Source organism: Fomitopsis serialis (assembly GCF_022376445.1).
Source record: "Fomitopsis serialis strain Sig1Antser10 chromosome Unknown B0H18scaffold_344, whole genome shotgun sequence".
In the NCBI taxonomy this organism is placed as follows: Eukaryota; Fungi; Basidiomycota; class Agaricomycetes; order Polyporales; family Fomitopsidaceae; genus Fomitopsis; species Fomitopsis serialis.
Window position 1 is genome coordinate 1 of NW_025955304.1, and position 23208 is coordinate 23208.

At 58.8% G+C, this 23208-nt stretch overlaps 4 protein-coding genes across 4 annotated transcripts; 1 reads left to right on the forward strand and 3 right to left on the reverse strand.

Annotated features, from left to right (window-relative positions):
• Positions 1–842: 842 nt before the first annotated feature.
• B0H18DRAFT_1128830 (uncharacterized protein) lies at positions 843–1243 on the reverse strand (the record flags this gene model as incomplete). The annotated part of the gene is made up of 3 exons (XM_048035364.1): positions 843–917; positions 989–1081; positions 1139–1243. 3 exons carry the CDS (start codon positions 1241–1243, stop codon positions 843–845), a joined length of 273 nt encoding a protein of 90 aa, XP_047884905.1.
• Positions 1244–8986: 7743 nt separating this feature from the next.
• On the forward strand, positions 8987–14532 carry B0H18DRAFT_1128833 (uncharacterized protein; the record flags this gene model as incomplete). The annotated part of the gene is made up of 12 exons (XM_048035365.1): positions 8987–9918; positions 9969–10131; positions 10182–10521; positions 10569–10721; positions 10772–10963; positions 11013–11124; positions 11173–11918; positions 11970–12055; positions 13419–13658; positions 13711–13801; positions 13999–14174; positions 14233–14532. The coding sequence occupies 12 exons, from the start codon at positions 8987–8989 to the stop codon at positions 14530–14532; spliced, it is 3531 nt and encodes a 1176-aa protein (XP_047884906.1).
• A 1710-nt stretch (positions 14533–16242) lies between these two features.
• On the reverse strand, positions 16243–18598 carry B0H18DRAFT_893063 (uncharacterized protein; the record flags this gene model as incomplete). The annotated part of the gene is made up of 2 exons (XM_048041363.1): positions 16243–16792; positions 18504–18598. Coding segments are annotated over 2 exons (645 nt in total), but the record flags the coding sequence as incomplete, so codon positions are not given.
• A 1478-nt stretch (positions 18599–20076) lies between these two features.
• On the reverse strand, positions 20077–22377 carry B0H18DRAFT_962306 (uncharacterized protein; the record flags this gene model as incomplete). Its single annotated transcript, XM_048043098.1, has 8 exons — positions 20077–20264; positions 20315–20428; positions 20576–20690; positions 20761–21930; positions 21979–22037; positions 22097–22124; positions 22183–22283; positions 22338–22377. 8 exons carry the CDS (start codon positions 22375–22377, stop codon positions 20077–20079), a joined length of 1815 nt encoding a protein of 604 aa, XP_047884908.1.
• Positions 22378–23208: the final 831 nt, after the last annotated feature.

A 23208-nucleotide genomic window follows, 5' to 3' on the forward strand; every position in this document is an offset into this window, starting at 1 on the left:
GAAGAGCGCGCAGAGCGCAAGAACGATGGTAGCGAAGCGAGACATTATTGTGCAGAATGTCAGAAAGACGATGGATCGAAGGAATGACGTCCGAGGATGCGAAGGGACCGGCAGGTTCAGCTTCGAGGTCGATGGAACGGTGCGAGTGAACTCGTTAGGACACAAGATCGTTGCATGAGGTTTTATACCGAGACAAACGAGGGTACCCGACCGAGTGCGCCTCAAGTCTGAGGGCGACCCCTCGAAATGACCTCGCAGCCACGGACGCTCTAGACTCACCCGTCAAGGGCGTTGTATGTTCATACCTATTCTTCGGCCCAAGGGCTAGAGCCACGCCGACGTTAGCCCAACAGGGGCTCGGAGCGCCTCCAGCCAATCGGCTTGCACGGGGAAGCGGCCCGGGCGCATCCCCCCCCCGCCGCAGTCATTTATGGCAACTGCGAACGAAAGCGGCAGAAACGTTGTTTCCGGAGGTGAACATTTCACGATCATCAAACGGGCAGACTTTACCGTCGCTGGTTGAGTATTGAGTGAGAGCCGTGCGCTCCATAATTCGAGGCCGGCCGGAGTATCGTCGTCATGCATCCGAGCTGTCTTGAGATCTTGAGATCTTGAGTTCCATGTATTCATGGGCAGTAGAAGTGATGTTATGCCGGGGCGCCGCAGTGGATTTGGCTATACCCTAAATGAACAGAAATTTGCACGGCCTGGATGGGTTGCAGTGACGGTGGTACAGTGATGCGCACTCTTTCGGAATATACCTCCAATTCCGCGCATGACGTCAGGGACCTGAACAAAATCTCGGAAGGGCTCTCAGCGGGTCAATGCACATGACGTCCTGTTCAGAGTCGCAGAGTCGCACGACGACCAGCGCTGGAGAACATCCAGCAACCAGGTAATGGATCAACAGGCAACAGCTACATACGCGATAGTATGGCTTAACAACTAAAGGGAGTTGGCTACCCTGGTCAACCTGTCCCGTACGTACGGGCTGCACGATGGCGTTCTTCTTGATGATCCTCACCGGAAGAGCCAGCTCGAAGACGAACGCGCGCACGAGGACGAAGAGTAGGCTTTCATCCTGGACGGTTGATTAAGTTCAGACGCCGGCATTCAGTAGATCAGCGCACGAACTCACTCTGCGAGCGCGAAACGATATCCATGCATGCATGTGGACGCCAAAGAACGTCAACATATTCCCCAGACGCCGGGATACTTGGATTGCTTCCGGTGGCTTTCCCATCTCGGGCCTGGTCGAGTGCTAGGCTCATCACGACTGGCAGGGAAGTGGAGTTGGGAGCTCACTTAATCGGCGCGTCATCGCCCCAAAGCTGGACAGTTGATGCCCAGTATGGAGATCGTGTATCCGTACCTTCCGATCCTGTATCGCAGTGAGCTGTCAGCAGTGTCTCGAGCTCTTGAGCGGCAGAATCGACTGTACTCTATATATTCGTGGACCCGTCCATTCTGGTCGACAGGTTCCTGAGGGCAGTATTCGTCCTTCGTAGCCGTTCTTCCGGTAGCACGACGGGCGCATGCACACGGGGTCTCGCGCACGACCGCCTCGAGGTATGGAGAGTGTTAAGTTCGTCATGGTAGGCCTGTCGGTTTCACGTCAAGGGTTCGTCGCGGAGCTCTGTTGACATCTTGCGCCCGAGCGAGCGCCACAAGCACCATGCAGTACCAAAGCTCGTGGTCTCATGCCAGCGATGAATCTGGCAGGCGGACAGGAGTCCGTATCCTGTTTTCTCTGCTTTCACCTACGTTGGTACCTTGCGCGTATCGTCAGCGGACAGGTCAACCATAAGGGCGATGTACTCACGCGCCAGCACGTCATCGTCAGAGATCGCGATCCTCCGGGACGTCCGTCTCTGTTGGCCTTGATGAGCAACGTGAGGAGATCGCGGCTGCGCAAGGCGTCGCCAGAGGTTCGCCGGCCGACGCCGCTCGCGCACCTCCGTTTCTTCTGGATGAGCTCATCCCGACGCCTGCGCGACCGCCTGAGCGGCAGCTGTCTCGCGGCCGAAGCTGTCGGGCTGCAGCGATGAACGGCGCGAAAAGCGAAGTCGGGACCAGTCCGGACGAGGAGGAGCTCGATCGGGACCAGGAGGAGGAGGAGGAGGAGGAGGAGGAGGAGGAGGAGGAGGAACAAGTCTCGGCGAAGGCAAAGGGAGCGTGAGTGCCCCTGCCATTGTTCTGCATGACGTGGCTGACACACCGGTATCAGGCAAGCGGGACGCAAAGGCATCCTGAAGTTTGGACACGCCGGACGCTACAGTGGACGCGAAGAAGGCCAAGGCCATCAAGAAGGACCGGGCGACATTCGTGATGGACTACAATGCCGAGGGTGAGACCCGGAAGAGGGGGGACAGGGAACTGCGGGTGAGTCGCACTGATCATAACTTCGTGTGTTCTGACCACTCACCTCGTTGCCAGGACCCACCTTGCACTGCGTGCAAGGGATTCCCCTGCTACATCTCGGTCAGAAGGTGTCAGCATTCCGGAAGGACGGCAAGCCGAAGAAGAGAAAGGTCGCCGCGTGCGACTTCTGTCATGTGAAGAAGACCAAGTGCGAAGGCATCGATACCGAAGGCACGTTCAAGCCACAGAAGGCTGGCCGGGGGAGGTCGTCGGCGGGAAGTTCCCGCGCAAGCAGCGTTGCCTCCGAGCGCTCCGAGAGTGTTGCCGACGGGCCCCAACCACCAACGGCGATTCGGACACCGAAAGCGAGAACGGCTCGGTCGCGACAACTGGGTCCCGGCGGAGCACCAGACGCAGCAACACCCGTCGCGCCGCCCGACCCCGGTCACCAAGCAGCCTCCCAAACGGAAGGGGAGAGCGCCTCCGTCGAAAGGAAAGGGTAAGAAAGACCGTGGCGAGGGATCGTCAAAGGCGGAGACCGGCCCTGAGCCCCCACGCAAGCGGGCGAAGACTGCAACGGACCCGCCGCCCGATCCCAGTGACATCAGTACGTCGGCTTTCCCTCCGTTGACCATACGCACCACTAAGTTGTAGGGCGTATGTATCCAGTTGGCCCGGGTGGAGTTCGTGGTTCACTCGGCCCGCCTGTGGTGGTCATGCAACGCCCGGCGGAGCTCGCCGAGAACGCGGAGCTGCGTGTCCGCGAGCTCGAGGGTGACGTCCGACAACTCAATGAACGGGTGGCTGCGTTGGAGGCCATGAACACCTCCCTCCTGGAGCATCAACGATTGCTCGGTGAGTCGCTCGGCGCATTCTGGCTTCTCGAGCTGACATTTGACTCAGGTCTGGCATTTGTGGGTGAGGGTGACCAGGACGCCTACATCGAGGCCCTTCGAGATATGATACAGGCCGCGGGTAATGAGCCGCAGGGGCTGATGAACGATCAGGAAAGGGCATCCGCGTCAGGATCACCCCTACCGTTCCCCGAGACCGTGCAGCCGGCGCCGCAAATCGACATGGTTGTGGACGAGGGCATGCATGACCGGCCGGCGGGTGGCACGTCAAGCGCTCCTCGCGGCCCCGCTCCTGGCTTGCAACAGGCGTTGACCCCGGCCACGCCCTCAACGGTGAGCGTGTTCACCGGTTTCCCGATTGTTGGTCGGCAGACTAACATTCCTGTGTAACAGTCCCCGGCGGGAGATACTTCTGCGCCTCCCGTCCCTGGTCCGAAGGGACAGGCAGCCCCGGACCCACCACCACTTCCCCCTCGCCTTGCCTGGGACAGTCGTGAGTTCGGGACCGGCGCAGGCGGCATGGGTGCCTTCATCCCGAGGCCCATGTTCAGCCAGGTGCCTCAGCTGCTGGCCGCCGCCGCCAGCCCACCGCGAGTCCCGCCGGCCCCATCCGCGGCCTCGACCATCCCACCGTTGGAAAACATGTCGGGTGCAACGCACTCTCAGACTGTGGTGTCGCATCCCCAGCTGCCCACCCCGGCGATGCCCAACACCGACATTCCATCGGTATCCAAGCCCGACGCAGCCGGCCCGGTACAGCAGACAGTCGCGGCCGTGCAATCACCAACGGCGAGTGTGGCCTCCGCCGTCCCACCGGGATCCAGCGACATCACGAGTGCGCCGTGCCCACCGGCTGAAACACCCCCACCGCTGCCCCTCACTCCCCGGAGAGGTCGGGTACCGGCTCACCGCACGACTCCCCGCGTTCCGGAGATGCAGAACCGCCGGTGTTGGATGTGCCGAAGACGATCGGTGGAGGGAATGTCGTGGAATGAGGCATGCCTCGGGTGTGACGTCGTATAGCCCTCCTCGTTGTATTTGTAACATAGATCCCAGTGCTTGTACAATGTATCTCGTTGCCGCACAATTCGTTGACAGTTTGGGGGTGCCGGAATGTCCCAATCCTCGGACAGAATGCTTCACAAAACACTTCGCCCCACAGCTTCGCCGAAGCCACGGCCCAGGAACAGTAGCAGACTCTCGGCCCGAGCAACTCACGAACTCTCGGCCCGAGCAAGTCACCGAACTCTCGGCCCGAGTGTTTCACCAAAGTCTCCGAACTCTCGGCCGAGACTCACTGAACTCTCGCCGAGATCTCACCGAACTCTCTGCCCGAGTGTTTCACCAAAGTCTCGGCCCGAGAATCTCACCGAGCTCTCGGCCCGAGAATCTCACTGAACTCTCGGCCCGAGGGCTTCACCGAACTCTCGGCCCGAGGGCTTCACATACCTCTCGGCCCGAGACTTCGGTGAGAATCTCGGGGAGCGCACTCACACAGGGCTAGCAGGTCAAGACACCGGTGATGCATTATGGGAGGTGGGAATGATAAGGTGGTAGGCACTTTGTTGAAATTGAACGTATACAGTAGCACGATATCTATGCATATCTAACGCCGGCGAGTGGACGATCTGGTCGCCTTCGTGCTCCTTGCCGACCGCTTTCCCGGCGCCGGCGATGCAGACACGTTCGGCTTGACCCGTTTTGCCCGGGCACCGATGGCGGATGATTTCTGGGGCTCTCCATCCGCCTTCCGCTTTTTCTGCATGCGGTATGCCATGTCCGACCACAGGTCCGCGATCTCGGTGCAATGTTCCCCCAATTCCTCGACAAAGCGGTATGTCAGTTGGGATTTGTGCACGTACTGCGGGATTTCCGCCTCCTCGTCACTCCGGTGCTCGGTTTTCTTCTCGACGTCCTTCACAACCATTGCAATGGCCAACGTGACCATGAGGCCGTCTTCCCGGCCCATCTGAGTGTCGGTGAGGCTTGTGCGGATTCTGGTGAGCCAGGAGCGGAACTGCGTGAGGACAGCCTTGTCCGTATGGATATCCGGAGTGCACCTTGCGCGGCGGTACTTCCAACTCGCCCAATCCCACTTCGTCTTGGATTGCCATGCTCCGGTCTCCGGCTGGTCGCTGCTCGTCAACACCACGTAGCCCAGGCCTCAAAGGATGCACCCACCAGGTGGTGTAGATTGTCTACGAGCTTCGTAACGCCGTCGTCCACAGTTAGCTGCCTGATCCACTGCCGCCTTTCGTCCCAAGTCTTGCCGGCGACGGCCGGGCTATCTTCGTGTGGCTGTGGTCCAGGACGACCGGTGCGTACTGCCGGCACGTCGTTTGTCTTCTTCGGCTTGACTGAAAAATGAAAGTATGTTAGATGTGGCACATGCGAGACTGACCGTTATTTACCCGGCGTCGGCAGAATGACCACTTCGTTGTCGTCGTCGGCATCGGATTCGGCTGGAGCCTTCCTCTTCCTACTGGGCCCAGCTTCCGGTTTTGCGTCAGGCTGCGTGGCGCCCTTGTCGGTTGCTGGATCAGTGGTGGTACGATACCTTGGTTTGGGCTTGACGGGCTTCCGGCTGACAGAGGGCTCGGGGGCAGGCTCCGGCCGGTCGCTGGTGGGCTTGACACCAGGCTTTGCCGGCCGGGCCTTGCTCGGCGCCGGCTTTGAGGTGTGTTGCCCGCTTCGTCAACAACTTCGCTGCCCGCTGTAACTGCGGCAGGCCCCTTCAGCTTGCCAGATTTACCTGCTGCGCCCGAGCTGTCATTTCCGGATGCCCGCCGAGTGGGCTCGGGCTTCGAAGGCGCAGTACGTGGTGCGATACCCTTCCCTTTGTCCTTCCGGGGCGGCGGTGCCTCATCGCCATCCGTTGAGTCGGGGACCACTTCCTTCTTCTTCCCCTTCACTCTGGGTGTAGGGGACGGGGCCGGCGGCGCCTCGTCCTCGTCGGTGCTATCGTCGCCCTTAAACAGATAGCTGTAGCTCTCCTGCTCATCACTCTCGACCGCGGACTCCTCATCGGAGGTGACGTCGGCCTTCGATTTGCGGCGACGTGGGCGGGACGGTCCGGGCGTGGCCTGCCGGGCCTGTTGCCTCGGTCGCTTCACGGGAGGTCTACGCTTCTGAACATCCGGCACTACGATCTCCATCTTGGAGTTCTTCCAGGCCTTGAACCGAAACACTGGGCCCTGCGGGTGTTCGTCCTGCCTCTCCCGCCAATGCCTCAAGATCGCGTCCAGGTCCCCGGTGCGCATCTTGCTCGGGTCACTTAGAACGCTGCCGGCGGGGAGGTATTCCGGATCAATGAAGGAGTCCGATGACTCGGAGAGTGATTGCCAGGGCACCTTAGCCGGTAAACGTTCGGTGAATTGAACTGTGGGTGAAGTGTCAGGCACGCTGATTGTCGCAAAGTCGGTGTGACGCACCATACGTCTTGCGGACGAACGTCCCCAACAATACGCGCTTGAACTTCGTCTTCTTGAAGCAATCGTGATCCGCTGGAGGCAACAACGGGTACCCGTCTTCGTCCTCGTCCCAGTCCATGTCTTCAATCAGTGCTGCCGGGCCCCGGGCTTCTTCGACCCCGAATCCATTCGCATCTGGTGACGCTTCATTCAGCTGTCGGACACACTGCGGAATCTTCCCACATACCAAAGGCTTCCTCGACGTATGTCTTCCACAGATCATACATGATTCCCGTTTTCCACTCGGGCTGACTCCCGGTGAACTTCGGAACCCTCGGGGCGCCTTCCTCCAGAAACATCTCGTCGTTAAAGTCGAACCTGCCAATGCGTTCAGGACACCGAAGCAATGTATTACCAGTAATGCACATACTCCAACACACCGGTCTTCCCGTCAGCCATCGGTACCCCGCCGAGCAAAAACACCCTCATCCCGCATTTCCTCCACATGATCTTCATGAAATCGCGGATCATGTTGGCGCCGTGTTTTTCCAGCTGCTTGCGTTGAAGGTCGGCTGGCCACACCTGGGTATTCCAATCCTTTGCGACCTGCATGTAGTCGGCCTGGTCCTCCGGCGACAGATTGTCGCAGAGTTCCTTCAGGGCGGTTTGGTAGATGCCCGGAATGTCGTGCCGGGTCACTGGCTTCCCTTCCTTCTCCTCCTTCTCCTCCCCTCCCCCTCCTCATCGTCTTCCTCCTCATCCGACCCGTCCTTGCCCCTCTCCCGACCAATTCTTGTCATGATCTCCCCGAGCTCATCCTCCCGGTCCCGGGCGGCCACCGTCCTCCACGTTATATCCCTGCCGAGCTTGAACATCTCCTTCTTGACCTGTTCCTTCGACCCTCGGCGGTTCGAGTACCATTTGCCGACACGCTACCGGACATCATTCCTCACTGACCCATCAAACTGTTGGACTACGTACCTTTCGTAACACGGCATCGAACTTGTATTGCTTCCGGGCCTCGAGCCGTTGAATGCTGTTGTCAACAAGCTCTTGGCGGCCCTCGGGATCATCGGAAGCCTCCTGCCAGGCCTTCAGATTGCTTTCGAGAATGACGAGGTCTGGTGCCTCCCAGGGAACCTTTCCCATGGCGAGCGTGGCTGACGGAGTGAGGATGCAGGGTGAGCAGGCTGTAATGTGTCGACGAATGTAGTCGTAACAAGGGGTGGGTATATTCGGCGCTACGGAGACAGTGATCCCGAAGGCCTGTTCGTGACAATCAGTCGACTGTGACCTTGCACGGATGTACCCGACCGCAACAACTGTGTTGGGCTAAGCATTACATGATGCACAATTTGTTCTGTACATTTCACCCTTTAGCCGCATCCGGCCGCCCTGATGGGAAGAATTCCGGCCGGCTCGTCACAAAAGGACGGAAAGACAATTGGTTTTGTCAAAAAAGTGTGACTCCGTTGCCCTCGCTCTCGAGGATCCCGTGCAATCCAGATTCTACATCACTCGGGCACAGGTCGAGGACTCCGGTTACCCCGTTTCAACGAGGTCCATCACCGGCCGCACCGACTAGGCGATCGCTGAATCTCAATCTCAGGGGTCAATCTGATGTTTCGGCCCAAATGCAACCCATAATTTTCTTCTAGCACCTCGTCTGCCCGGATGAAACCCATTGCACCCGACACGTGACCCGGCAGGCCGGCCGGACCGGTGTGATCGATACCTTGCCGGCCGCATCATTGTATATGCAAATGGGGAGCAACCGCCGGGCCCATTACGCGGCCGCTTCTCATGAGAACCATGAATTTCATCGGAAATAGCTGTCTGATTTGGGCGGCAACGATCGGTTTGCGACTCAGATCGGTTTCTCTGGGCCCGGCCCCACTGTCTTCGGTGCACGTGCGGCCGGCCCGCTCCAAAGTGGGGGTAGGTGACTATGGCAGGGAAGACGCAAACTGTGTGTTGACCGACGGCGAGACCACGCTGCACGTATTCCTTGTTCAACTGGCGGTGGGGTGATTGCGCCCCTCAAACGATGGGTCGACTGCGGCCAATAGCAACCTCGCCCGGAGTGGTTGAGCTCACACTCAAGAAACGAACTACAGCAAGGGGTGTGCGGTCACGACTTGTCGAGATACAGAACAGCGGGTTACAGACTCCACCGGCTACACCCCGTCGAACAGCTCGGTCAGCGACGAGACAGTTAAGCTGGACACCACCAACCGATGATGTTGCCAACACAACATTCTGTGATTTCAGTTCAGTTCGTCAGACTGCCCCACAGGTGCACAGAATTCCCAAGTGTTGTTGTGGACCGAGCCTTACCCACACCATCAGACCCAACCTGCGATGCTGAGAGAATGGATCCCCCTCCAGCACAACTACCTCCGATCCCTGTACGCCCACTACACACCCCCGCCGCTCAACGCGGAGGGCAGCTACATGTGCGCCGGGTGCAACAATGGTGGCGGTGTGTGGAAGTGCATGTCCTGCATCGGATATCCGATCTTCTGCCCGACGTGCTGTCTCGCCGAGCACCGGCGAACACCATTCCACCGGGTTGAGCAGTGGAATGTTGGGGGATACTGGGAACCTGCATGGCTCCGTCAGGTTGGAGTATCAATCAACCTCGGGCACCGAGGAGGGGAGTGCTCCCAGCCGGCGGCTGTCTTGGACGATGACGAGGACGGAGAAGCCAATAGGCCGGCCAATGCTGCCGGCGACGACGAAGCCGAGATACCTGCAGACCCTCTGCATCACGCCGACTCGCCACCACGGCCTCCACCAGCCATGATGACTATTGTTGACACGTCCGGGGTGCACTTCCTCCCGGTGACGCCGTGCGGATGTCCCTGGGCCGGTGACCACACGTCGCAGTTGCTTGATGCCGGGCTGTATCCGGCGAGTCAGCGGAAGGCTCGCACGTGCTTCACCTTTGCGGTCTTAGACGCGTTTCTTCTGGACAATTTGGAGTGCAAGACTACGGCTATGAACTTCTACCAGCGGATACGCCGGGCGACAAACCCGGCTTTTCCTCATGAGGTACCCGTGAGTCAGTTGCCGGAACGCCTGCTTGCCCAGATGATCACCATTGCACAGGATCGATATCTCGAGTTGCTCCGGGTAAGCCGGGAATGGGCGTTGCTGCAGGCGAAGAAACAGTTCGGGTACGGGCCACAGTGGCGGGGGGCTCCGGGAAACGGTGACCTCGCTCACTTTTGCCCGGCGTGTCCGCAGCCCGGAGTGAACATACCCGCGGACTGGGAGGTGGATGATAGGAAGTAAGTAGTTACCCTGTTCACCGGTATACGCCAGCTGAACTGTTTTGGAGGTACCTATATGCCCGAGGATATGTCATGGATGGGAACTTCCACGCCGAGCAAATGAAAATGCGCAAGCCCGAGAACGACGTACCGTTGATGCCGGGGAAAATGTTCATGGTTCATCCCGGCCCATACGAGGAGCACCTGAAAGTAGCGAAGGACGTGAAGATGGTGAGGGTGGTTACATCGGCCATGAGAACGTCTGGCTAACACGCCCACAGCACTCAAGCTGCAACGACCACAAGGCGGTCTCCCAGGCCAACGCCGACCGGCATAAGCTGGCTGTCACCGGGATCGGCGCAACATCTTGTTTGAGGCACGGGTGCTTCCTTCCGCACTCGGTAGTGAACTATCAGAAGGGTGAACGTCAGATGAACATGGACTACTCCCTTTCCAACGCCCTGGGCTATCGGTCAAGGGGGATTGGGCACGTTTACCTCTCGTACGACATAATGTGCCAGTACCATGTCCATCTCGACGACCGGTTTGACCAGAATCCCCACCTGGAGATGCCCGGTGGCCTTGTGTTATACAAGTGCATCGGGCTCTTTCACATTCATGGTCATAAGGCCGAATGCGAACTCCGGCACTCTCTCACATTCACCGAGGGGCCGGGCAAGCTGACGGCGAGATCATCGAAACCCAATGGTCGGGGATCAATCCCGTGTCGGGTAGTACACGCACAATGTCAACATCCCATCGGCAAGAAACACTCGACCGGCACATGAACAACTGGAATTGGAAGAAAATGATCACTATGGGTAGGCCTCTCACTGATCTTCGGAGAGAACACCGGGCTGACAATTGATAGTGGCATCGCTGAGAAGGAAAATCAAAGCGAACCGCCCACTGCTGGCGGAGATGAAGGCCGACCTGACCGCGAAGGAGGCCAGTGTCGATGCCGAAGTTCTGGGAGCGTGGAGGAGGGAACTGAGGATAGTACAACGGAAAAGGCTTCGGGATGTCAAGGTAATGGATAGATACCAAGCCAAGAAACAAATCAGTGGGTCCACTGGCCACCCAGGCTGATTTAGGTTCTGATATGATCACAGTGCCATCCCGGCTCGAGCTTCAAATAAAGCTGGCGGAAGAGGAGGGAGAGGGCGAGGATCGCGTCGGGACAGCGGACTGGATCGCAGATGGCCTCAAGCTTGAGGAGCAACAGTAAGTGTTCCACACCCATTGTCCGGTGTGTTTCTGACGTAAGTCCAGACTCGGAATCCAGAAGGACGTGAAGAAAATGGGGGCCATCGTTACTCGGCCGCAGGAGCTGAAACTGGCGAAACGGAGGAAGACTCTTGAGATCCAAATCCGGCGTTTCCACAGGCGAGCGGCTGCCATTCACCGAAGGCATAACTGGGGCATCGCAGAGCAGGATGCAGTGGAAGACGATTCGGGGGATGAATGGGAGGAGGACCGCAACGACGACAGCCCATGGCGCCTCTTTTCAAGTCTACCACCAGCTCCGTACCCGTCAAAGGCGTCCGAGCATACCAAACTCGGCCTACCGTCCAATTTATCCCGGAATGCACTTGCTGCAAATGGGTTGCAACGATTGGCGGCACATGAGCTGACCCTGCGCCGTGGACAGGCAAATGATGCGTTGCAGCAGCTGAGGATTCTCATTGGCAAGAAATCATTCGAGTTCCAGACCACCATTCGGCACGGGAGGAGGGAAGGCCACACAAAGCGCACCCGATCCTTCACGAAGTTGGGGAAACTCGACCGAGCTGTGCAGCTTCAAGCTGCCATTTATCGCCGGGCCCGAGCCGCCATGCAAGTACTTGGCGTCTCGGGAGAAGAGCAGGCAAAGTACAAGCCACTTACAACGGATGATCTCAACACAGTGACTGCAATCGCCGAGCCTAATAAGCCGGGACAAAGGCATAAATCGTCCTCGTGGATATGGAATGTCGACGTCGGTGGCGACATGCGGAGCGATGACGAACTGGGAATCAGTAGGAAACATGCGCGTACAACATTGGAGTCTTTGCTGACATTGAGTACAGTTCACCGGGTACAGTGGTTCCACGCCCGGTCAAAGGTTGACAGATTGGAGGAGGAAGCTGCGATCTTGCGCCGGGAGCTTGACTCCGTGTGTCGATACTTTGCCAACGAAGCATCCCGGTGGCGGCAGCTGGCAACGAGAAACACGCAGGCCGAGTACCCCGGGTTCTCACAACACTGCCGGGCACAGGCTGCACTGTTTGATCGGCTGCATCAAGATGCGATGGTGGCATGGCGGGATTTGTACATTGAACCGAATGTTATGACATAGCTGTACCGACTGTCCATTGATACAGAAAATGTCTCTCCGGGAGAATACCATCATTCCGACGTCATAGCTCCCAGGGTCCGAGCAATAGGCCCAAGCCATACATCGCGCACAGCTCCTCCGTGAACCCAACTCCGAGCCCGAGTGCATCCCCGAACTCTCGGCCCGAGCACTGTCCCGAACTCTCGGCCCGAGCACTGTCCCGAACTCTCGGCCCGAGCACTGTCCCGAACTCTCGGCCCGAGCACTGTCCCGAACTCTCGGCCCGAGCACTGTCCCAACCTCGGCCCGAGCACTGTCCCAACTCTCGGCCCGAGCACTTTGGAAAACCTCGGCCCGTGCACTTTCTGAACCTCTTGGCCCGGCCTCGGTGCAGGGAGTGTCCGTGAGAATGCAGCACACCTCTATACATAACATTGGCATCCCAATAACCTGTCGGTCGTTGGATCTTAGAGGGACTGGCAGTGCGTTTAGAGGGACACACCGAATGCGTGATAAATGTGACCGGGCAAGGATTGTTATATTCCATGCCAGGTCTCGGGTAATTAGTGAAGGGCCTTTGGCATTCAAAACTCTAATGCAAAGCACGATAGCAGGAGAAAAGCGCCACTACAGTTATGACGAGGTGGTCAACCCTCTAACATTCCATCCCGTGCCTCAACAACATCAAAAAGCAACATGATTCTTTCCAGGCGATCATCGGTGTCGGGCACACGCATGGATACTTGGCTTCTTTCGTATGTGACCGACAAAATAACCTGCCCGAACAGATATCGGGTGATTGAATATGTATTCGGCCGCCCGGCGACAATCTCGGCATGCCTAAGTAATAATGTTACCAGGGCGCTCTCCAATGAACCGTGGGAAGCACTCACGGGGTGGACAATGCAAATGCAAGGAGCTCCCATCTGAAAAACGGAAATGTTTCCGGAATGTATGACTGCCCATCTCGGTTAATGCACGAGATGGGATTGGTGGGAGCGACGGGAACACACCATATCCATATTGGAAGAGAAAACAAGTGTGAGCTGAATGTAGAAGGACGGTGTGATGGGGGTGATTAAGCACAAATACTGTCACACCACCTGAATTGCGAGAAGTCATGTCTCGGCAATGTGACACACGTGCCGAGCATCCCATACCAAAGAAGGCAACCCTCCCAGAGTCGAATCACGTGCTCTAGATTGGAGATCAGTTACCGATAAGACCTCCATCGCACTGTGTCCACATCAACTACCATTGCGATTACACAGCCCCCGCACTCTTCACCGAGAACCTCATAGTCAACATGAATGCAATCCTCACCAAAGTGTTGGAAGACATCAAAACCAATCTCATGATTCCCAAGACTCTCCAAACACTTGCCGAAGCGAAAGGGAATCCCGCCGCGCCCGGGGCACTTGACAACTTCGTTGTCGGCCTGGTGAGTGTGCCAGGTACTGCTTACGTAGACTCACAGCAAACGAACAACTTAGTCGGTTTCTGCCCTCATGATTGGCCTTCAGGAGCTCCTGAAGGCCGACGTCGCCGAAGCCTACGGTCTCACCGACGCCATGTCCGCCTACTGTGAGATTGTGGCCCCCCGGGTGCCGAAGAGGTGGACATTGTTACGAATGTAATCAAGGGAACCACAATGGTTGGCGATGGTCAAAATTCAACGCCGGAATATCTCCCGAGAATGCCAGTCTCGGGCGGAGAGCACATAGGTAATGTTCGGGCCGATGCGCGCATCCCCGGTGATACTAAATCCGTGGCATGGGAAGGCGCGGTAAATCAAACCGTGAACGACCTACCCGCTGGAATTACTACCCCGGAAGCAATGCTGGAGGAATTGAGAGCAAACCAGGCTTGTATGGACGACATCATCAAAGACCAGCTCCAAGCATCCAAGGATCAGCTTCGGCGTGTCTCGCAGCATCTCGAGTTGGAGAAATTGCGGGTACGTCGAACGGATGACCTATCACCCTGCTAAACGGTCATGCTAATGCATGTCTTAGGACAAAGTCACTGTTCGCGCCGAGCAAATTAATCGCGTACACCTGCCCAGATTTCCGCTCCCGGCGAAACTCTGCCCGGATGAAATGCCGGCCAGTATGCCAAACAACATGATGAAATGGTTGCAGCAATTGGGGAAGGCGATGAAAACCATGGACATTTACATACAGGCAGAGCTGAACTTTTGGCATGCTGCCGCCCGGGCCAATGCGGCCGAGCTGGAAGCCTGGCAGCGCGGGGAGACTCCAACGGCCCCGGCAGCAGTGTCGTACTTCCGGGTGATTGATTCCGCATTCAAGTAATGTTCACCGTGGTATTGTATCAGACTCCAAAGTAGTGCACAATGAGATGTCGATGTTACTGAGATGTGCCTGTGTTTCCCCGGTCAAACCTACGTAATGTCCCGGTGTGCGTTATGCGCATCAGAGCATATTGTGATCAACAAAGAACATGGATTGTTATGGACCCGAAACGTACAGCTACGGAGTGCCAAATGTATAGCCATTTCCCTTCGCTAACCACTCTCCCCGCCTCCCGGTCCTCCTCATTCTCCAGTGCTGCGCCAACCGGCAGAAGGCACATTTGCCCAGCGATGTACATTCCGTCGCATAAAATACGCTACACACAACCGCTCCGCAGATGAAAGCGGAACCTCATGGGGGAGGCGAGTGCCCGAAAACGCTGTCACTGTACCACTGTGATAGGGAAGCCTGAGATGCAATGTCGGGAACCGGATGACCTGCTCGTGATCGCCCCCGATGGTCATCAAAATGTCATAGACATTCAGAGGAGTCATCTTGTCGCGATGAACCGGGCTTGCGCGGTTTGTCACCACCGAGAGCGCATTGAATGGGTTTTGCCACGTATCCACAACGCTGGCCCGGTCTGGATCGCTTCGCAAGGCTTCAACCGAGGCAATACCGGCGTCATATAAATCCGGGTGCATAATGTGCAGCACACCGGAGATGATGATATGCGGATAGATCATCTCGGCCAACCACGCCCGGCCGGCGACGGCAGTGTTCGGATCGGCGAGCAGTCGAGAGACACTTGGCACATCGTCCGCGCCCTGCTCGTTGTGAGAGAAATAATGTCGAAAACGTATTGGAATACGTACGTCGTGTCCGAGCTGGAACCATCCCGGTGAAAACGACACACATGCCGGGACGAGCTCGTCCCCCTCCTGCGGCTGCCGGAAGTTCGCGATATTTTCCCTCCAGCCCGCGCTAGCCTTCGGGCGGTTCCGGGCCAAGAGTGGGTTGAGGTCCATCGTCGCATCCCATATTACACCCTTGTATTTATGTATTGTTTTAGAGACAGTCGGCAAAAGCCCTCTGGATTCCGGCGTACCTCAAAGGGCTCTATGATCACGCCGGGAAGATGCCACAACAGCATCCGGCCCTTACTGTCTTCGATGGTGAGCGGGTCTGAGCAATCATCGTATTGCACCGTGGCCAATTCATCGTCGTCCGGGACGGCACATGGATGAGTTGTTGCATCCCACGGCAAAGTAACTGCTCATGAATGAGTAAATGACCATGGAAGCTGACAACTTATGGGCACGTACGTCGATTATTGAACGCCTTTGCAAGCATCTCAGCTGCACGCCGGGCCTGGCGGACGAGATACACATCGAGGAGTAGTCCGGGGAGTGGAGCACGCGGGGCGCGCGATTCCGGTGCCGAGAGGAAGCGAAGATACATTGCGTCCAAATACGACAAGTACTGGACGCGCACCTGCTCCGGTGTGATCATCGTATGAACAAGGCAGAGGCAGGGGAATGAGCAGTGTCGCAAGGGTTCAAGGCAACGCAGAGATATATCAGACAGACATCCCCGCACCAAACCGGCCTCGTGGGTACCTTCCGTTCGCCATGAGGCTACCTCATGCCCTGGATAAGATCACGAGTCGATGCCTCCACCCGAAGCATAGATCCATAGTGATCCATATTGATGTGAAATCACAATATGATGTCCCATCACCGAAATTAGCGTAGCCCCTTGGACAATGTATCACCCGAGTGGCCGATGTAATCTCGGGGCGCCGGTTTTGCTGACAGGCAAGGCCGGGCGCAGCATTGAGCAGTGAGGGGTGGGCTGGGACGCGCTCCGGCCGGAGCGTTGACACGCTCGGTAAAGGGGCCGGGTGGAGCGTTGAGGAGTGAGGGGTGGGCTGGGACATGCTCCGGCCGGAGCGTTGGAACCCTCGGTGAAATACGCCGGGTGGAGCGTTGAGCAGTGAGGGGTGGGCTGGGACGCGCTCCGGCCGGAGCGTTGACACGCTCGGTAAAGGTGGCCGGGTGGAGCGTTGAGGAGTGAGGGGTGGGCTGGGACGCGCTCCGGCCGGAGCGTTGACACGCTCGGTAAAGGCCGGGTGGAGCGTTGAGGAGTGAGGGGTGGGCTGGGACGCGCTCCGGCCGGAGCGTTGACACGCTCGGTAAAGGGGCCGGGTGGAGCGTTGAGGAGTGAGGGGTGGGCTGGGACATGCTCCGGCCGGAGCGTTGGAACCCTCGGTGAAATACGCCGGCGGAGCGTTGAGCAGTGAGGGGTGGGCTGGGACATGCTCCGGCCGGAGCGTTGGAACCCTCGGTGAAATACGCCGGGTGGAGCGTTGAGCAGTGAGGGGTGGGCTGGGACATGCTCCGGCCGGAGCGTTGAACCCTCGGTGAAATACGCCGGGCGGAGCGTTGAGCAGTGAGGGGTGGGCTGGGACATGCTCCGGCCGGAGCGTTGGAACCCTCGGTGAAATACGCCGGGCGGAGCGTTGAGCAGTGAGGGGTGGGCTGGGACATGCTCCGGCCGGAGCGTTGGAACCCTCGGTGAAATACGCCGGGTGGAGCGTTGAGCAGTGAGGGGTGGGCTGGGACATGCTCCGGCCGGAGCGTTGGAACCCTCGGTGAAATACGCCGGGTGGAGCGTTGAGCAGTGAGGGGTGGGCTGGGACCGCTCCGGCCGGAGCGTTGACACGCTCGGTAAAGGTGGCCGGGTGGAGCGTTGAGGAGTGAGGGGTGGGCTGGGACACGCTCCGGCCGGAGCGTTGGAACCCTCGGTGAAATACGCCAGGCGGAGCGTTGAGCAGTGAGGGGTGGGCTGGGACGCGCTCCGGCCGGAGTGTTGACACGCTCGGTAAAGGTGGCCGGGTGGAGCGTTGAGCAGTGAGGGGTGGGCTGGGACACGCTCCGGCCGGAGCGTTGGAACCCTCGGTGAAATACGCCGGGTGGAGCGTTGAGCAGTGAGGGGTGGGCTGGGACATGCTCCGGCCGGAGCGTTGGAACCCTCGGTGAAATACGCCGGGCGGAGCGTTGAGCAGTGAGGGGTGGGCTGGGACATGCTCCGGCCGGAGCGTTGGAACCCTCGGTGAAATACGCCGGGCGGAGCGTTGAGCAGTGAGGGGTGGGCTGGGACATGCTCCGGCCGGAGCGTTGGAACCCTCGGTGAAATACGCCGGGCGGAGCGTTGAGCAGTGAGGGGTGGGCTGGGACATGCTCCGGCCGGAGCGTTGGAACCCTCGGTGAAATACGCCGGGTGGAGCGTTGAGCAGTGAGGGGTGGGCTGGGACGCGCTCCGGCCGGAGTGTTGACACGCTCGGTAAAGGTGGCCGGGTGGAGCGTTGAGGAGTGAGGGGTGGGCTGGGACACGCTCCGGCCGGAGCGTTGGAACCCTCGGTGAAATACGCCAGGCGGAGCGTTGAGCAGTGAGGGGTGGGCTGGGACGCGCTCCGGCCGGAGTGTTGACACGCTCGGTAAAGGTGGCCGGGTGGAGCGTTGAGGAGTGAGGGGTGGGCTGGGACACGCTCCGGCCGGAGCGTTGGAACCCTCGGTGAAATACGCCGGGTGGAGCGTTGAGCAGTGAGGGGTGGGCTGGGACACGCTCCGGCCGGAGCGTTGACACGCTCGGTAAAGGTGGCCGGGTGGAGCGTTGAGGAGTGAGGGGTGGGCTGGGACACGCTCCGGCCGGAGCGTTGGAACCCTCGGTGAAATACGCCAGGCGGAGCGTTGAGCAGTGAGGGGTGGGCTGGGACGCGCTCCGGCCGGAGTGTTGACACGCTCGGTAAAGGTGGCCGGGTGGAGCGTTGAGGAGTGAGGGGTGGGCTGGGACACGCTCCGGCCGGAGCGTTGGAACCCTCGGTGAAATACGCCAGGCGGAGCGTTGAGCAGTGAGGGGTGGGCTGGGACGCGCTCCGGCCGGAGTGTTGACACGCTCGGTAAAGGTGGCCGGGTGGAGCGTTGAGCAGTGAGGGGTGGGCTGGGACACGCTCCGGCCGGAGCGTTGACACGCTCGGTAAAGGGGGCCGGGTGGAGCGTTGAGGAGTGAGGGGTGGGCTGGGACACGCTCCGGCCGGAGCGTTGGAACGCTCGGGGAATAGAGGCCAGGTGAAGCGTTCAGGATGGGATTTGAGGAGGGGAGGGCCGGCCGCAACGTTGGCGACGAGGCCGAACCGGCCGGCATGCTCTCCGGCCGGTCCACTGGCAACGATCACGTCTGCAACGTGGACCCGGACCCCTCCGGCCGGCGCCGGCCGCCACGTTCGAGACGGGCGAATCTCACTCCGGCTTTAACGTTCCGAACGTTAAATCTTACTCAGTAGGCTCTGACTCCGCCGTTGGTACCCGGGTCGGCCGATGATCAGACTTTCCAGGCGGGTGCGGATGGGCCGACGTATGAAACTGAACAAGCACCTCCGGGGCGGCCGGCCAACACGGATTGCTAGCTCCTTACATTGCCTGCTGACGCTCCCCAGTCGGCCGACGATGAGATTTCTATCTGCAGCCTCAGCGGCCGACGGTCAGAAATTCCATGACCTGCCGGGCGGCCGACTGTGGGACAGACGGTTCTATACCCAGTCGGCCGACCTCTGAACAGCCCACTCTTCTCCCGGCGGCCGCGCATTGGATAGACAATGGCAGTCTGATCGGCCGCCCTGCTGAGGAACCGTAATCATTCTCAAGCCGACCAGTGTCGCCCGGTCGGCCGATATCTTCCCCTGATCAATCATGCCCTCACAATACATCCGGATGGTGGCACGTCGCCCGGATATTTCTCGAGCCACAAGTGACTCCCCGTTATGTCCCGGTCGGCCGAGTGTTCATCCGATGGCTTTCATTGTGCAACAGCCGACACACACAAGGCGATGCCGCTCTCCTTACTTTGTTGGCTAGGCCGGCCAACCAGACCAATTTACATGTCGGCCGGGCATGAGGTATGTTGGATGCTGTCTGTTCGGCCGGGTGTGAGATTCTGGATGCGTACCGAGTGGGCTGACATTCGAGCTGGTCCGAAACTACATCCCTCTCCCTGTGGCTAGGACGTTCAGTGGTTTCTCAGACCACCGGAAGTTAAGGGGCAGGCCACGAGGATTACTTTCCGACCGGCTGACATGATGGGCTGCAGCCGTACGGAGTTGATCTCCACTGTTTCAAGTATCACTAGCGAGCCGGTTGTAATTGCAAAGTGGCCTGATGACTGATCGGCGCACCCCGGACCACTCCATTGTAAATAGTGTGTGCCAATGTTTGATGTGCAATGATGGAACTCTGGGGGCCGACCGCATCCCCGTTAGTATGTACCCGGCCGCTATCCTACCCTACCATGCACATCCGCTCCGGCCGAGAGCAGGATATAATCACCGTCTTCATTGCTATTGCGACGATCGTAGTCCAATTATTGCATGCTAACAGGCGGCCGCCGTTATGTAGCTAAGAGTATGTAGTAACCCCCGGAGGAACGGAGATGTATTAATTCTGTCTACGTTGACATGAACGGGTCTCCTAGTCCCACCCCGGATGGTCGTACGTCCGAATTTAGGCTGCAAGCAATGTATTATACACAACGGTTATCCAAGTTCCACTACTCTCTATCCGCGCCGCAGCGCTCCCTCAGCCTTTGCAGCATTTCCGCGCCTTGCCTGTTTGCCTTCTTCATTTCTCGCAGTGCCTCCAATCGAGCCTTCACAACATTGCTCTCCTGCATCTGCCTTCGCAGCATCGTCGGAAGGGGGCCTTCGTACGTGGGACCCCGTACGATTCCGTGGGCAACTGCGGCACATATGAGAGAGAACGGAATGCTCCACATGGAATCGTCCTACCTTGAAATTCCTCCTCCGATGGTGATACTGCGGTGCGCCAAGGCCCAGGCCTCCCGCTAGGGGACTGCGATCGCCCGGCTTCAGAGGAAGTCCCGCGGAATGGAGAACTGCTACCTGGAAAGTTAAACAACGTTATTAGAAAGCTGCAACATCAGCGGCTCAACAACCGCGCCCCGCCACCGGACGCCCGCCACCGGACGCCCGCCACCGGACGCCCCGCGAACGGCGGCCCGCAGCAGAATAGCGGTACAAATCACTCACCTACACGAGCGTCGAAGCCTGACGGGCCAGCGACATGGTCAGACGCAGGGGAGTCGCGGGCCGGGCTACTGCTCAATGCATGTACACCCGAGCGCTCTTCCACGAGGGGGATAGCCTGCCGTGTCCAAGTGGTCATCAGTTTGAATGTACCCACACAAGGAGTCCAGGCAATATGGAGGGCTTACCCTCGATAACGTAGCTTCAAACCGCGGTTCTTGTCCATCCGGGATGCTACCCAGCAAGACCCGTTCAATTCGGATCCCGGCAGGCATCCTAGCTTCATCCCTTGGGCCAGTTGCCCCAAGCCCAAATATATTTCCGAATCGGGCAGGAACCCGCGGTGGCCCACGACCGGCGTTCATCGTTGAGGGTCCCAAGGAAGGGGAGAACTGCGGAAGCCTGGAGGAATGTCCGGCGTGCGGAGCGGCGACCGGCGTAGCTGTTCTCGCCGGCCTGGGCGGGATGACTAATGGTTGCTCGATTCCTCCCAGCTCCGTTTCCTCGTCACCTGATGATAAATCCAACGGCGTTGCAGCACGAGCAGGGGAGAACTGCGGATGCGCAAAGGCATGACCAGCTTGTGAAGCCGCGACCAGTGTAGCCTGCGGAGTCGCGACCGGCGTAGCCACTCTTGCCGGCCTGGGTGGGATGAGTAACGGTTGCACGTCCGCCCCCGATTCGGATTCATCGCCGCTTGACAAGTCGATCGTCGTAGAGAGGCGGGAGCCGGTACGACTCGTCTTTGACCCGGGTGTTGACGAACCCAAGCGGGCTGGCCTGCTGGGGATGACAAATCGGCCCACGGCTCCTCCTACATCCGACTCGCCCTCCGAGTCGCCATCGGACAACTCCAGTGTTCCGGCCCGCCCGCTCGATACCGAGGTGGCAACGGTGCTTGCAGATCTCGCCGGCATAGCCAGGGGCTTGTCTACATCCGACTCGCCCTCCGAGTCGCCATCGGACAACTCCAGTGTTCCGGCCCGCCCGCTCGATACCGAGGTGGCAACGGTGCTTGCAGATCTCGCCGGCATAGCCAGGGGCTTGTCTAACATTTCAACATCGGAATCAGTGTCCGACAATCCCAGAGCATCCGTCACTCTACTGGCAACGCCAGTAATTCCGGGCCTGGTCAGGCCAATTGACGGTCTTACCGGCGCATTGCTTTCCGGGTCTGAGTCAGGGCAAAAAACTACGGGAGCGCCCGGTGGCCGTCGCCGCGGGAGCGGGACGGGCATGACGAACCGACGGCGGGGTGGTGACGCCTGTTTGGTTTCCCCTTCGGAGACGACAATGGCATCAGCACCGGCACCATTATCTACATCGCCTGATGACGGGCCACCGTCCGGAGTTGTGTCCTGCACCCTTATCAATTCTATTGCTAGTTTCACGGTGACCGTACTCACCATGGCATCCGCTTCGGTCGGGGGAAGTGTACCGGGTCTTGGAGGTATGACCAGTGGTACTGGAATAGTGAACCCGAGTCAATATGACACCCGGCTTAGCCATTGGAATCCGACGCACCTTGGTCGTCCTCGACTTCACTGGCATCCTGAGCGACCGCACTGATTGAGCGACCTGTCCGTGTGGAACAAAACTCATCTACGCACCGACGTGGAATCAAGTAATTCATGAAGCTCTTGTGGCCAGTTTTCACTACGATCGCGATTCTCCGAGGTGTCACCGGCTGGCGTGGGCATACCCGGTGATCCTAAGCATCGAGCTGTTAATAGCACTTACGATACCAGTTAACACGAGCACTTACCGTCTTTCCGCTTCATAAGCGCAACTCTTGATTTTGACATGGGCGTAGGTAGCAAGAGGTTGGTTCAGATCGCATCAGTGAGATCGATCGGATGGCCCGCGGCGCGGCTCAGCCACACGGACCACGTGTTTGTGGCTGCGTTCCCACAGTGCGTTGCTGGCGCGCACTCCTCTCTCCTACACTCCATCACCAACTTCTGCCTGCTCCCGCTCTGCAATCCGCTGCTTCGCTCATCCCTCAGCTTTCATTTTCCAATGGCATCGACGAACAATCCCGGTCCGGACGAAGACGGCCCGAAGGTAGTGACCGCGGAGCAAGTCACGAGACTGTTCGCCCAGTGCGAGGAGAAACTAGACGGGTTCGTCAAGGCGGAGAAGATGCCCGAGGCCCAGGACTCCAAAACAATGCAGAAGATTGTAAGTGTCTGGATTTAGATGCTCCGGACATACTTAACATGGGGATACGGACCAGTGGAACAAGGTCAAAAAATGGGGGGTGCGTACATCCGTTGTATCCGACCGTGCGGCATGAACTAAAAGGTTTGCCAGAACGATGCCGCCAGGGCTGTGGCATCCGCGGCCGCAAACGAGTGGCCGGTGTATGTGCCGCCATTGGTGATCTCAGTCATGGAAGAACTCGCGGCTCAACCGCCGTACCCTGACCATCATGGGCGCGTCGCCCGTATCTCGAGGGACGACCCGAGGATCCTCAAGAATCCGTGGTATACCCCTCGTGGCCCTCCCATTTCCGCGTCGGGCAAGCCATCACATGTTGTGGCCTCACCGCAGCCCCTCCCCTCGAATTCCCGCCCGCAACCTGCGGTCGCATTTGATCTGCCACAGGGCCATGAGGACGACATGGCCGTCGATGA